Source organism: Orbicella franksi, chromosome 3, assembly GCF_964199315.1.
Source record: "Orbicella franksi chromosome 3, jaOrbFran1.1, whole genome shotgun sequence".
In the NCBI taxonomy this organism is placed as follows: domain Eukaryota; kingdom Metazoa; phylum Cnidaria; class Anthozoa; order Scleractinia; family Merulinidae; genus Orbicella; species Orbicella franksi.
The window spans coordinates 34,834,414-34,848,226 of NC_138147.1; the positions used below are offsets into that span (position 1 = coordinate 34,834,414).

Sequence of the window (13,813 nt, forward strand, 5' to 3'; positions counted from 1 at the left end):
AGCTAAGGCTACTCTTACTAAATTCTTTTTGATTTCTTGAGCAATATCGGTTTCTAAAAATATGATTCCGTTGTTTTAGACAAGTGCGCATCCCTTGAATTGAATTAATTCAGCGATCTGTTCCAGAAGTCTTTTTGGATAACTTTATGTCCTTCTGTATCATGCAGTTTATCTCTTAACGTTACCTACTCCATCATTTGCGACAAACTGTTTAGTGCTGTTCTTGACAAAGTAAGACGCCAAAGGTTCATTTCTTTGATCGAGTCTTACCGTATGGGTCGGCGTAAACTTCAACCTCACAAAGACTGAGTATGGAGTCTGGCGAGTCAGTCGATATTTTGACGACATTTCCATACACAAAAACCCCTTTACAACTGAAGCTCAGCAGGCGGTTTTTCTCTATCTTTTCTTTAAAGCCGCACAACGTAAAATGTTCCCGTCTTGCTCGGGTATTTATGTCGCCTGATTATTAAAAATAAAAATAAAAATAGACTTAAGGTGGTGTTCTATTCTGTAATATCATTCTTAACCACTCAACTAGTCTCTGGAGGTAACCACTTACGTAATACTTGCTTTCCTCGAGGAAAACTTGACCGCAAAGCCCGAAATAACGCTTGGAGGGTTGCAACTAATTTTGGACGTTTCCAGGGTGCTTGTTTGTGGCCTTTTTTTTTATAAAATGAGTTCCGCCGATTGTCAAATGGCTGGTGTGTGTCGATTTTATTTGCCGTTTCTTTATGACGGCCAGACTTCGGTTAACAATAACTTTTATCAGAATACTTACATGTATGTTGTTATTGTTAGTTTAGCCTAGGACAACAAGTTCGCCAACTCTGATCACTCTTCCTCTAAAATGTTCATATCATTTCCTACCAGTCTTTTCTAAAAGGGGCCACATAACTATATTTTTCGAGGATAAATTTTAGTATTTACTTTAAGTCCTGATGTTTTACCTGTGCATAAATAAAGTTAAATAAATAAATAAATAAATATCTACGAGCAAGGAGGACTGAAACATATAATCAGAAAAACAAACATGAAAAATATTTCAGCCAATATTTTCAAGACGCTTCGATCTTTACTGAAGTTCACTATAGTTACCGACAAACATCTTGACTCGCTTCAGGGAAATCTTTGAGGTCATGATCCGAACCAAAGAGATAGGATGATAATCGTCAAGTTCTACCGTGAGCCATGGTTTGTATTCAGTCAGGGATCGGAAACAGGTATTGATATTACCATCAACCACAAAGCGTCCAAAGGCAGCAACTCTTTTACAGTCCTTTGTCTTACATCCAGCATAGTTATCGGTTGAGGATACGGTCGTGAACATGTTTGCGGCAACGTTCTGTTTGCTGTGTCCTATTAGCGGTGCTAGCGAAGGACAGAATACGTTATCAGTTTTTGAGCGCGATATACACAAAACCAACTCCATTTGTAGCCCACAACATATCATTACCTCTCTCGAGGAAACGGTAAGCGAGCGTTATCTCTCTGTTTTCCTTTAATCGATAACAGCTATTAAGTGGTGTTTGTTGGATAATAAAGAAAACATGACGGCAATTAGGCTACTTTTATCTCCATTCTAGATTTCATCGTTGGCATTTAATTGACTGCATTTCACATTATACAACCAAGCAAGCAGATGTCAAGAAACTGTCAAACATGCGCAGTAATTTACCTGGGTGTTGCTTTTTAGTGCATTTCCCTCCAGGAGATAGAACATTTCCAGGAAGTGGTTTTGAATCAGGAACAAAGCCAACATCACACGCGCAGTGATAAGCGCCAGGCGGGAATGACGAGCTGATGTATTTTGTATCGCAGTGAGTTCCCAACGATGCACTGCACTTGTTTTCCAGCTGACAAATATCACCTGTTAAAGGAGCAATTTCATCATTGTAATGTTCATAAGTCCGCTATTAGGCTGCTCTGCTGTGTCTAATTTCTAAAGCATGAAGCTGATTTAGGTTTGCAGCTCTCCTGACATGAAATGTTGGTCTATCAAAGAACTGCTACTCCTATATAGTTTTCAGGTTTTTCCATTGCTTAGTTCCTGCATTGCTTTGTTACACAGGTCTCCACTGCGGGGAATATTTAATATTAGAGAGCGAGACTGATTTTTCTTCATCAAGACTAGAACTTACACTGATATAAGTTTAATAGTTACGTTCAAGTTAAAATTTCGCGTATTATGCATTTGGAAACAGATTTTGAGGTTAAAACGGTAACATGAGAATGCTTAAAATACTGGATCTCGTTTGTTCGTTTACCTTTAATTCGAAGATCTTTCAAACTGCAGTGGAAACGTTGTGATTTCTCTCCCTTTTGTCCTAAAGCTGTTCACGCACGAAAACAAAACAAAATTAGCCTTCCAATTTTGTCATAGAGGATTGCATTAGATATGTACACTAGTTCCTTTTTGTTTGGCGGTAGGGGAACGCTTTCACTTATTGTGCTCATAAAAGTAGCACATCACACTGCTCGCAGTTTTGTCAAATCATGCCACAATTTATGTTCCTAAATTCAAAGATTATGCCCACAACTTGACATCTTTTCTGTGTATATAGCAGCAAAAAAATACTCCACAATATACTACTATAATGCTAGGAGGGTTTTCGAATATGGCACCTTTGCTCGCACAGTTTGGCCAAGGTTGGTCAGGAATTAGGTACAGGCAAGGGTGGGTGAACTGTTATTTGATTCTTCCTGATTTAAAATGTGCGTAATTGTGAATTCTCTCGTAAAAGAACATTGAACGTGTTTGACAAACGACAACAAATGTAAAACGGAAAATGGCAACATGGCTATGGGAGTGAATTGATCCGTAAGTTAACTGATTTCTCATCACATTGGAAACTGGGGGGTCTTAAGGATTAAAACTCGCTGAGGTTTGCTTAAGGTCACTAATATTATGCTAAATAACTAATCAGACCAGATTGATTGACCATAACATACGAGATTAACACACCCCACTGACACAGCCAGTAACAGCCCTCCCCCTGATACACTGACCAACATGGGGTATCAACTCACTGCCATCATCCCATCTTCTAATGTTCTGTACCTACAGGAAATTTTGTAGACGCAGAGCCGATGGATAAAATACAAATGTGTGCACGTACGTGTGTAAACACTTTTTACCAGCCACAATGACTCTCCTTTAACCTTGTCCTGAGTAGCAAGGAATGTTCCATTTAAATACTTATCCTGGTTTTTCGGTCCACACTTAGCATTCGCTCCTTTGCCATCAGGGTACGCAACAGGCATCAATACATCATCATTAGGCTTCAAGCTTCCTTTTCTTGGCGGAAGATCTATAACAATTTCTTTTCTAGGTATTTTAGTGTGACGCTTCTTTGTATGGAAGTAAAAGGAATCATTTCCTGCAAATTTAGAATAAGTTGCTTTCCCGTGATAACGCCAAAGTGTATGCGGGACAAGGTACTTCACGTTCATGTCTATTGCCTCACCTGAAATAAAAAGATAAGTCCTAGTAGAGTAATATTCACCTTAATACAGAGCATTCTATTTAATAGGAGGATTAAACTTAACAGTCAGAACAGTGATCACGTAAGAAGTACATCCGGATTACACAGGAAAGGAAGAGCTAGCAAGTGTGGTGTTCAAAGGAAAAGCGACAGGTGCGATCCTATTTGTGTTAGTTTTCAGTACTTTCTGTTCATGTGGCTCCCTCATCACCATTCGTGCGTAATTGTTTCGAATGAGAGAGTGGAAAGAACTTACTATTTACGTAGACCTCCACTGCACAGAGAGTCAGTGTTGCTTTTCCCTTAGCTATGACGTACACATAGTTGCCAAGCATTGGTTCAGCACAGCTGTACAGCAATGGTTCCTTGGGAACAATGAGACCTTGACGACACAATGGGTTTTGTTCAGGAAACCGACTTTTCTTATTACCTTAAATGAAGAAAATATTAGAGTATTGAATCAAATTGTCGAATTGTAAAATTGGTGTTTAGCCGTTTCTAATTCATCCCTTGGGATAGCACTCAGTGGATTATTATGTGCAGCGTTAAAGGTCTGGCCACTGAACCGTTCTCGCCTCAAACAGGCTTTAGCTTTTGACCATTTTGTTATGAAATAGGATATATTTTGCAGCCTGGCTAGGAATTGGGAGTGTTGTTTAGAGGCAACTTTTTTCCTTTTAATCGGTGAAATGGATGTCTGTAAAATACGTGCGTAAACGGATCCTTTCCTGAGCAATTCAGGTCATGTGTTAGAGAGTTTTACAGGTTTGAAATAAGGTATGACCGAAGTCTCAAACAGGGAAAAGAGCCTGTGCACGCCCGAAGAAAATCCTCGCGGTACCTCCTCCAAGGTAAACGATTGTTATTTCTGTACCTTACCACAATCAGCAAGGATGTCAATGCGTTAATTCTTAGCAGCATCCCAGGAATATATAAAAAAAAAAACGTTTCTGACTACTATTTTCCATTCATACACTTGCAGTAAGCAGTATCACATAGTGGAAAGTTCTTCCATACGGTAACCTCATGCACTCCACTCCCGGCACCTGTCCAATCCGAGGAGAGTAAAGTTTGATCCTTAGAGGGAATTGAAAGCTGACAAAATAGTTCTGTTTCCTGTACCTAATCCCTAACTCCTCCTGGAGGTCTCTGTTACATGTGTAAAGCATATATTACAGAGCATTATAAACCAATGGTTAGATGTCTTACCTATTCTGATCTCAACATTTGATAATCCTTTAAATTCAGAGTCTGTTCTGCTTGCAATGAGAACGCTTTCCACCCAGACACTCTTTCCTAAATCAACTCTCCACCACGGATCCGTTTCCTTCTGGGTCTGAGCACAGCTCTTATATTCCACTACGCCAGTTTTTTTCCCGTCTACTGCATTACTAGCTTGATGATTGGCCCATGTACTGATTTGAAACGCAGGTCTTCTATAAGCGACGTTCACCAAGCCTGCAAGTGAAGAGGAAAGTAATGATAATATAAGGTGGCTCGAAACAGTTTCCAGTCCTTTCCAAGACTTAGATTTTGATGGTTCATTATAACCACTCTACATCGGTTGATGCCAAAATCGTGGAATCAGAAACATTGGTAAACATGTTGCTGTCAATTTTGTGGCACGATAGCTTACCATAGCAACAATATGACCTGCTACAAACACCCTTAATTTTAGCTTGAAGCGCTTATAACTCAAAAACAAGCTCGTTGACCCTCTTTTTTATTATCGAATTTTCATCAGCATGATAAGACGCAACTTTTTTTAAAGTTTAAAAAAATTCTGTGAAGGGGGTTCAGAGCCATCTTAAATTTGCGAAAAATTTTTAAAAGGTGGCTCTGAATCCCCTTGCTCGCACGTGTTTTCCCGTGCCTCACGTCAACTACATGTATTTTTCTGGAGTTTGGATTGGTTCAATGGATTGACTGCGTAGTTACTCTGGTTTTTGTTTTGCGATCCTAATTCGAAAACGAATCCATGCATTCAAAATTTCCAAAATTCCTCTTAGTTAATACTTCATGTAAGCTGCATCAACTGCATTATGATATACTATCTGCATTAAGATATTACTATGATAGTTATAGGCTTTTAATATTTGTTGTAATACTCTTTCCTATATTTATGTTTTCATTTTTGTACTTATCCTATTATTATGTAATCTATGTTAGGTAATAGCTTAAGGGCTCCTATTGATAGTGCAACCTAGTGCTCTAAGAGGGTTTTCTTGGAGTCGTTGCGCTCACCTCGCGCCCTCGCGCTTGCGTGCCTTTAGTTCAAAATACGTAGGGTAACTTAACCTTTTCCCTGTCCAGATTTTAGAAAAGGTCATCAAGAGATACGTTAGTAGAGCTACAATCCCCCCATCAGCCAGCTCTCAGGTTCAGCAAGCCGTTTCAACTTATTATTTTAAGTGACCCTATGTAGGCTCCATCACTAGAGAAACACAGAAAAGGCTACGCAAACTCGTTTAGCGCTATTGTACTAACATCGAAGTTAAGTTAGCTTTTTCTCCCATTAAAGTTGGTAGTATAATTATTGTTAGGGATCCTGTTCCTCTCGATCTCCGTTCGCGCGTTGTCTACAAGTTTTCGTGGGCAGGATGTAATGTTTGTTACATCGGCGAGACTAGCCGACATCTCTCGACGCGCGTTCGTGAGCATCTGAGCAGGGACAGGAACTCACATGTATATCAGCATTTGCAGCAATCCCAGGTATGTCGGTGTTTAGCTAATAAGAACTGCTTTTCCATCGTGGATTGTGCACCCAACAAACTACAACTTTTGTTGAAGAGAGCAATACACATCAAATGGGAGAATCCCACTTTAAATAAGCGGCTGGAACATGCTGACTTAACTCTCTCGTTCTGATATTATTCTTTATGTATATACATTTATTTAGTACCGGTTTATTATATATATATAGTTTAGTGTACGATGTGGCGAAGAGAGCAACTCTTGACTGTTCTGGACGAGTTTAATGTACAACGTTTCGGCCGTTCGGCCTTCTTCAGGTAAAAGTTAAAAACTAAAAAGCTATTTACAATGGTTGCGATTTACAGAAACACCGACTTATATACAGAGCAGAAATATTAAGATTGAGGTTACGTAATACAACAAAGGTCTAAATTACAAGGTGAAAAGGATTAGACAATCAAAGACAAATACAGAACTATGGCTGACATGTGAATACAAATAAGGTGAATACAAATGAGTGACAAAAACTAGAGAGAAAAAATCTAACTTAATTAGTAGTGTTTACTCCTTACATCTTGAACAATTATTAGTCACTAGGGAGGCCTATTGGACCGCGCAATTATTTACCCCTAATCCTCATGGTCTTAACAAACGGCGGGAATCTAGATCAAAACACCGCATTAATTACTACAATTGAGTAGTTGTGATTTGCCGTTTTTCCAACATGATGCATTTTAATTTTATTCTATTATCATTTTTGTTATTTGTTTATTTCTAAGTTCAGGAGCTCTTTTCAAGGATTCTGTTATGTTTGTTGTCGGCTTTTCATTCAGGGGCTTTGGAAGGGAAATTATTACTGTAGTTTAATGGCCCTTTCCTGGGATCATGTTATGATTCTTACCTAATTACATTCATTCAGAGGCCTTCAATGGGGAGCTTGTTACTTCGGCCGAAACGTTGTACATTAAACTCGTCCAGAACAGTCAAGAGTTGGTCTCTTCGCCACATCGTACACTAAACTACAAATTTACGTAGAGACATTGTATCCTTCAGATCCTCTTACTGGGAGTTCATCGCTTGGTACACCATTTTTACACTGCTTACATATATATATAATAAACAATGGTAGCAAGACTTCAATTCATCGTTTTATTGCGACAACCCTGTTTCGTATGGTCAAAGGATGACCACACTCATCAGGCAATATCAACGAAATCGTTGATATTGCCTGATGAGTGTGGACATCCTTTGACCATACGAAACAGGGTTGTCGCAATAAAACGATGAATTGAAGTCTTGCTACCATTGTTTATTATCTACACTGCTCCTCTCAGAGTCGAGCTAGCGCTCTATAAATTTATTCTGTTCAAGTTCAAGAAGTATATATATATAAGCAGTGTAAAATTGGTTTCCCAATTTTTACACTGCCTACATATATATATATATATTTATATAATAACCCAAGTTATTCTCGCATTTTGATTGGTTCTCGCCTATGATCTATTAGAGGACAGACGCACGACTGACGTCATCATTACAAAGTTTTTCCCTCCGCGTTTAAAAATGGCGGAAAGTTTTGAGAATTTAGATAATATTTTACATGATTGGAAAAAAGATAAGGTACAAAAAAAGTATTGTCGATGCATTGAACAGGTACGAGAAGCATAGTCTAGCTAGAAGAAGAAAGATAAAGCCGTTTCGTTTTCAGTAAATGACTCAGAAAAAATACTCGAGCAGTCTCAGTCGGCAGTTGAGCGAGGCTAAACCAAACACAAAATTGGTCTTGGTAGGCCGAGAACCATTGCGTTATCTCGAATTTAACAAACCCAATAAACAAAATGTTTATGAAATTAATTTATTTAAAAAATTCATTTTTTCTCAGTCTCAAAATAATTGTTGACACACTGACTGATGTCAGGAATGAAATATCAAAACATTAAATGTGGCTAAATAAGAAAACACATAACCTTGCTTTCCGATGCGAACGTTCCAGTCCGTTTCAGGGCACAGCAGCGAGCAAAGTACAGATGACGGCCAACTGTATCGCAGCTAAAAGGTGTCTCCGATACTATTTCAAACTGATTTGGGAATAGTCAACCACAGAGGACACAAATTTACACCGTCACTAACGCTCCTTTCCGTTCAAAACTCGATCGAATGGCCTCCAGGCTGACCACAACCGCAAGTTTTCCGAGCGTATTTTTCAACTCCTGCAATATTCAAGGCAACATCCACGCTTTTCGGCTCATATGGCTGCTCTGATGACAAAAACCGACTTCACTTATCCAGCATTTTCTTTAAAATTTGTAGATTTCGCAGTTCAATTCTGCTTTCGCTGTAAGTTTTCATTCCACGAGAAGCGACGCTCGAGTCAAGTTTGACAGTGGCGTGATTTTCCTGGACCAATCACAATTCTTTGCTCCGCATAGCAACCAATGAGATCGCTTCATTTTGTATAGACAACAGATTACGTTTCGTGTCCGCCAAAGTGGGCAAAGGCCGGCTTTCGAGTTATGTTGAAAGATTTTGAAATAAACGAAGCTTTATCTGTAGTAGTTTGTTTCGTTATTATATAAAACAAATAGATTCCATGTTGCCGTGCGTCTGTTCAGTAATAAATCACAGAAGACGCCAAAATGTGGTAAGAACATCAGTGACACACTCGGCTATCGCCTCGTGTGCCACTTTTTTGTTCTTACCACATGTTGACGTCATCTGTGCCAGAGTGCTTAAACTATATGTATATATATTTTTTCGTAACATTTGGTGTTATATTCAATGTAATTATTTCAATTATTCACAATTTTCTTCCTTGTGTTAAGTGTAGTGCTCGCGCAAGTGTTATTCCATGTCTCGCGCTTCTTAAAATTGTACGTTAACTTTTTCGAAATTTTGAATTGTATCACGTTTTAACTTATACGCCGAACTTGTGAACGAATTCACAACTGAAGATGATCGTTGAACGATCGAAACATGTCTTGTTTTAAACTTAAAGTTGTCGTCCATTTCTTAAAAATTGTTACTTGCCTGCTATTAACATAGTCTTAAAATAACGAAAACCTCTTAACACGGATGGTCTTTAACGCGCCTTATCTCGAAAACGGGCACGGTAACCCCCCTATTTTTGGGGCTTTTTGGCAAAAGTTGATCTTTACCCTGTTTTATGGTAAGCTTTTACAAAATCTGTTCGAGGGAACATTTTGTGTCCTTAAAAACGACAGCACACGGGCTTGTACGCGAGCAGTAACGAACTTGTTTACATTGGTAGCTATCATGGATTCAAAGTGGAGAAGCCACCGAAAAATTAGTATTAAAAAAGAAAAACAGATCGGTGTAAGAAAAGTTTCTTAGTAGTATTTTGGCTGCGTCAACAACAACAAAGACAAAACCTCGTCTGGGAAAACTCCCAAAGTCTCTAGTAAACACTAGGTACACCTGAGATCCATATATGTTTACAAAACTTACGATTTTCCAAAACAGAACAGTGAAGTTCAGCAATGAGGAAACTGATCACCACGCAAATGAGAATCTGTCTTGTAGTAGGTTCCATATTTAGAGAAATTTTGAATCCGTAAACCCTTTCACACAGTCCACGAAAGTATTGCCATTACCGTACCGAAAAATGTGCGAAATTAACTTACATGCTTTACGTCATAATTAATGAATTATTTACGTCAATCTAACCAATCACAGCGCGCATTTCCTGTTAGGATCGCGTGTTGAGAAAGAACTGGCACCAATGGGTTTTCAGTTACAAGTTTATTGAATAGTGCGCCTTTCTTTAAAAAAAATTGTCTTTCCAAAGAAAAATTAAAATTTTTTGGTTACTGGGGCTGTGCCCTTGATATCTTGTGTATTTAGTAAACATGGATCTCTTCACAAATCCGTTACCATGCTTGAGAAACTATTCTTAAATTTTGGAAAAAAAATGAACTAGTTTTGTAAGTGGTATTTATATGTTAACGAGATACACCATATTAATTTTTGACACGGATGAATTTACGAACTGGGAAATTACGCATAGCAAGCTGGTGTGATATGTGGAAACCCAGTGGACTGGTATGTTTTTTATATATATAGCTTGCGAACAGGCTCCCGGCGAGGACGGAAAAAATTTCGGCGAGCGCGAAACAGAAGAATTCGGAGAGCAAAGCGATCGGGGCGGGGACAGAGGATTAGCTTGTGCTCTTGGTCTTAGTCTTAAGATTTTTGCTTTCTTTTTCTTTGGCTTTCTTTGGTCTTTCAATTTCATTTATGCGCCTTGGAAAGGTTTCTGCATAAACCTGGCACAAAGTGAACATTTTCTCCATAAAAGAGTCCGTGCAAAGGTTTAAAACGTGCCGTGTACCGTGGCCTGTGCTGCTTGAAGTTTGTTTTGTTTTTTAATAAAAAATCAGAAAGGGCGTAGAGAGCGGGCTTTTAAAGACGAGAAGCGATTGGGGCATGACTGCCTGTCTTGCTTTCGCGTTCTTAAGGATAAGCGCTCTTCGGAAAAAAGCTGACCGACTGCAAACAGTATCGGATGTTATTATACGGCTAGTTTCGTGACCAGGCAAGATTACCGAGTCCAGCCGTCCTGCGCTGTGATTGGCTACCCAAGCGGGCAAAATGGCACTATCTTGCTCGTTCGGGGCTACCCGCCGTGTCCCGCAAGAAAAAAAGTTTTTTTTTTGTTTGTTTCATGTCATAAATCCTTTATTGACCAAGCGTGGTCGGTCAAGATGGATGGATATTGACCTCGTTCTTTTTTGCGTGTATAGACAAGAAAAAAGTAAACTTGGCCAATATCCAGCCAGCTTGATCAATAAAACCTGTAAAATGAAGATGAAATGGCGTCACAAGTGGCACATGGGTTTTCAGCGCGTCTTTTTTTCGGGTTAAGAATACATTAAGTGCAATCTCAATGGGTTAAGAATACAGTGAATTAAATGCATCCAATAATACAGCGAATATTCATATGCAGCATCTATAATGATATAACTGAAAGAGGGTCTGGATGGGTGTACTGAAATCTCCATCAATGCATTATAATTTTTTCTGTGACTTCTCAGTTCTCAGTTAAAATGACTCATTAATTTCTCAGTAAAATTGCAGATGCAAGAACCCAGCTCCCAGTTTAAAAAAGAAGCAATACAACAACAACAACAAAAAAACACATTTTGTTTTACGTGTCAAACCCCCTGTGGGCGCTCAATAAGCTTAGTTTTTGATTTGTTGACTTTTTACAGCTTACCTCTGCAGTACTTTTCATTTCCTGTTCTCCTTCATTAACTCTTGCCCTGAACACCTTGAGCTTTTCTTTAGCATAATGTCTATTCAAGATGCCCGGATGTAAAGGTGCTTGAGGAATCAGGATCAAAAAACAGCCTCAGCCAATTTGAAAGTTGTATCTTGGTAGACTCAGGCAAAATGTAAAAAAAAAAACAAAAAAACATTTGAAAAGTGCTATTCGGTTTGGGAAAAAAATGAACATAAATGTTGTATCCCGTCTTTTTCTCGGTAAGGAAATGGATTGTCATTTAAGCCTCGCAAAATGTTTTCCTTTCCTTTTAAGCCGTCTTGTTCGTCACGTTCTCTTTTCGAATCGCTGTTTTCATTTTCTCGACACACGGTCATATGCTAATCATACAAAGAGCAGCCTTTTTATTTTATTGTTGGGAGCGGGTAGATATTTTGTCTAAATGTCTGATAAAGTGAATGAATGTTATCTCCTTTTAGGTTAATTAATTTTCTACAATCGCGAAAATGAAGCCTCAAGTAATATGACCTGTCAATTTTACCAAATGAAGCGTGCTCAAATTAGTGAGAATAAATCATTTTATTTTGTACATCCTGATTTTAATTTCACGACAATATCGAACTCTTGCTGCCGAGATTCAACAGCAAATGTCGATTCTGGGAAATCCGCTGATGTGTTATAATTTATTGAGATCAATTTTATTTAACAGGCCTTCTTGTAATTAATGAAGATCAATTAATTGAATTTGCTTTAACTTTCATTCCATGTTTTGATATTCTACAATATAAATTATAGTTTTGCTCTATTTAAAATTCAGTATCCCTTTCCTCAGCATCAGAAATATATCCGAGGTCAGATTTTAATAAAGATTTTTAATTAAAAATGAGCTTATCATTGTCTTGACTATGATGTAAAAAATCAAAAAATTTCAACTTCCTTTGTTTTTAATAAGTTATCACACCAAAACACTGAGAGATAATGGAACTAGCAAAGACAAACATGTTTCAAAATAGCTTGATGAATCCAAACTATCCGGATTTTAACAAAGTTCAGACTGACAGTTAAAACAAATTGGGCACTCAAGAAGATGGTCACATCATCGAAATGGGAAACATTGCACGCATCGTAAAAATAAAGTGACAAGTGAAAAAACAAGATTTATCCAAAAAACCTTTGTATTGTTCGCTTGTAACCAATGACAGATAGACATGACTACAATTGCGCGCGCTAATAACATTTTATGTTGTTTTGAATGTTTACACTCGCGCTCTTTTTAGTCAGCGGGCGCAAATAACTTCAAACTCAATTTTTTCGTTATATCACGCGCACAGTTTACAGTTGCTTTTTATCCACTGATGAAGAGGCAGCAGCCTCGAAACGTATGGATGTTTGCGTACTTTTCGTGCACATAACAAATTGACGTCAGTTTTTTATGCGTCTGTCCTCTTATTGATAATAAATTGCGTCACAAAATTGTCAAAGTTGTCGTTGAACCACGAGCCGCAGGCAAGTGGTTCCGCAGTAAACTTTGACAATGTTATGACGAATTTTATCACCGTACCAATAAGAGGACAGACGCATAAAGAACTGACGACAATTTCTTTTTTACAATAACAAGGCCCCAAAATGGTCAAATGCCGGGAATATAGCTTTTCTCGCTTTTTGATTGGCTACTAAAAAAGTCCATAAAATCTCATTGGTTAAAAAGTTGACAGTTTGACAGCGGAAAAGTGAACTTGAAAGCTTGCATAAATTAACATTTTATCCGTCCGTACACTTATTGATGATAAAAATGAGCCAATCAGCGCGCGAAAATTTGACAGTTATTGTAAAAAATGAAAATTTACTAAGTCTCTTTACATAAGTAAAGCTTTCGTTTGTTAAGCTAATGAGAAGGTGATAGTTATGTTATGTAAAGCAAACAAAATCTTTTTTATTCAATGACTTGAAACACTCTTTTCTTTCGATCTGTGCTTGGTTATAGAGCAAATCCCAAAAAGCTCAGTAAAATATATATCAGATCAAAACATTATCTCACCAATTACATCAGCAAAACAATGGATCAGTTTATTTGGGGCGTTTTCCTTGCAAAACGTACATAATACAAATTTGGCAGTGAGAAAATGCAGACAAGGAAGCTACAGAAAGGTAAAAAAAACCCAAAAAAACACAAGTCAGATGTTATATCAAGGCCACGCACCACAGCAGTGCAGCCGTGAGGAGTATAGCTGGAGAATGGAGCGATATTCCTGATCTTAGGAGACCTGCAATGATGTAATTATAACAGTTACGCGTTGTATAATCCAATAAATATATAAAACACAGAAAATAACTCTAAGATAAGTGAGCCTATCTAGCTGTCATCTGCTCAGTTATCCTGTACATGAGCAAA

At 38.1% G+C, this 13,813-nt stretch overlaps 1 protein-coding gene across 1 annotated transcript; it reads right to left on the minus strand.

Moving 5' to 3' along the window:
- Positions 1-1,392: 1,392 nt before the first annotated feature.
- Positions 1,393-9,732, minus strand: LOC145482560 (uncharacterized). The gene is made up of 6 exons (XM_081461150.1): positions 9,648-9,732; positions 4,698-4,946; positions 3,745-3,918; positions 3,123-3,470; positions 2,271-2,330; positions 1,393-1,873 (listed from the first exon to the last, which is right to left on the minus strand). Exons 1-6 carry the CDS (start codon positions 9,730-9,732, stop codon positions 1,626-1,628), a joined length of 1,164 nt encoding a protein of 387 aa, XP_081317276.1. The 3' UTR covers positions 1,393-1,625.
- Positions 9,733-13,813: the final 4,081 nt, after the last annotated feature.

Bases quoted from the DNA above. Each gene is read 5' to 3' on its own strand.
- LOC145482560 (XM_081461150.1), bottom strand. From the start codon at position 9,732: ATGGAACCTACTACAAGACAGATTCTCATTTGCGTGGTGATCAGTTTC. The intron at 3,471-3,744 runs GTAAGTTCTTTC...TTTTTATTTCAG, and splicing joins AGTGGAGGTCTACGTAAATA to GTGAGGCAATAGACATGAAC. The intron at 2,331-3,122 runs GTACGTGCACAC...GAACAGCTTTAG, and splicing joins GGTAAAAAGTGTTTACACAC to GACAAAAGGGAGAGAAATCA.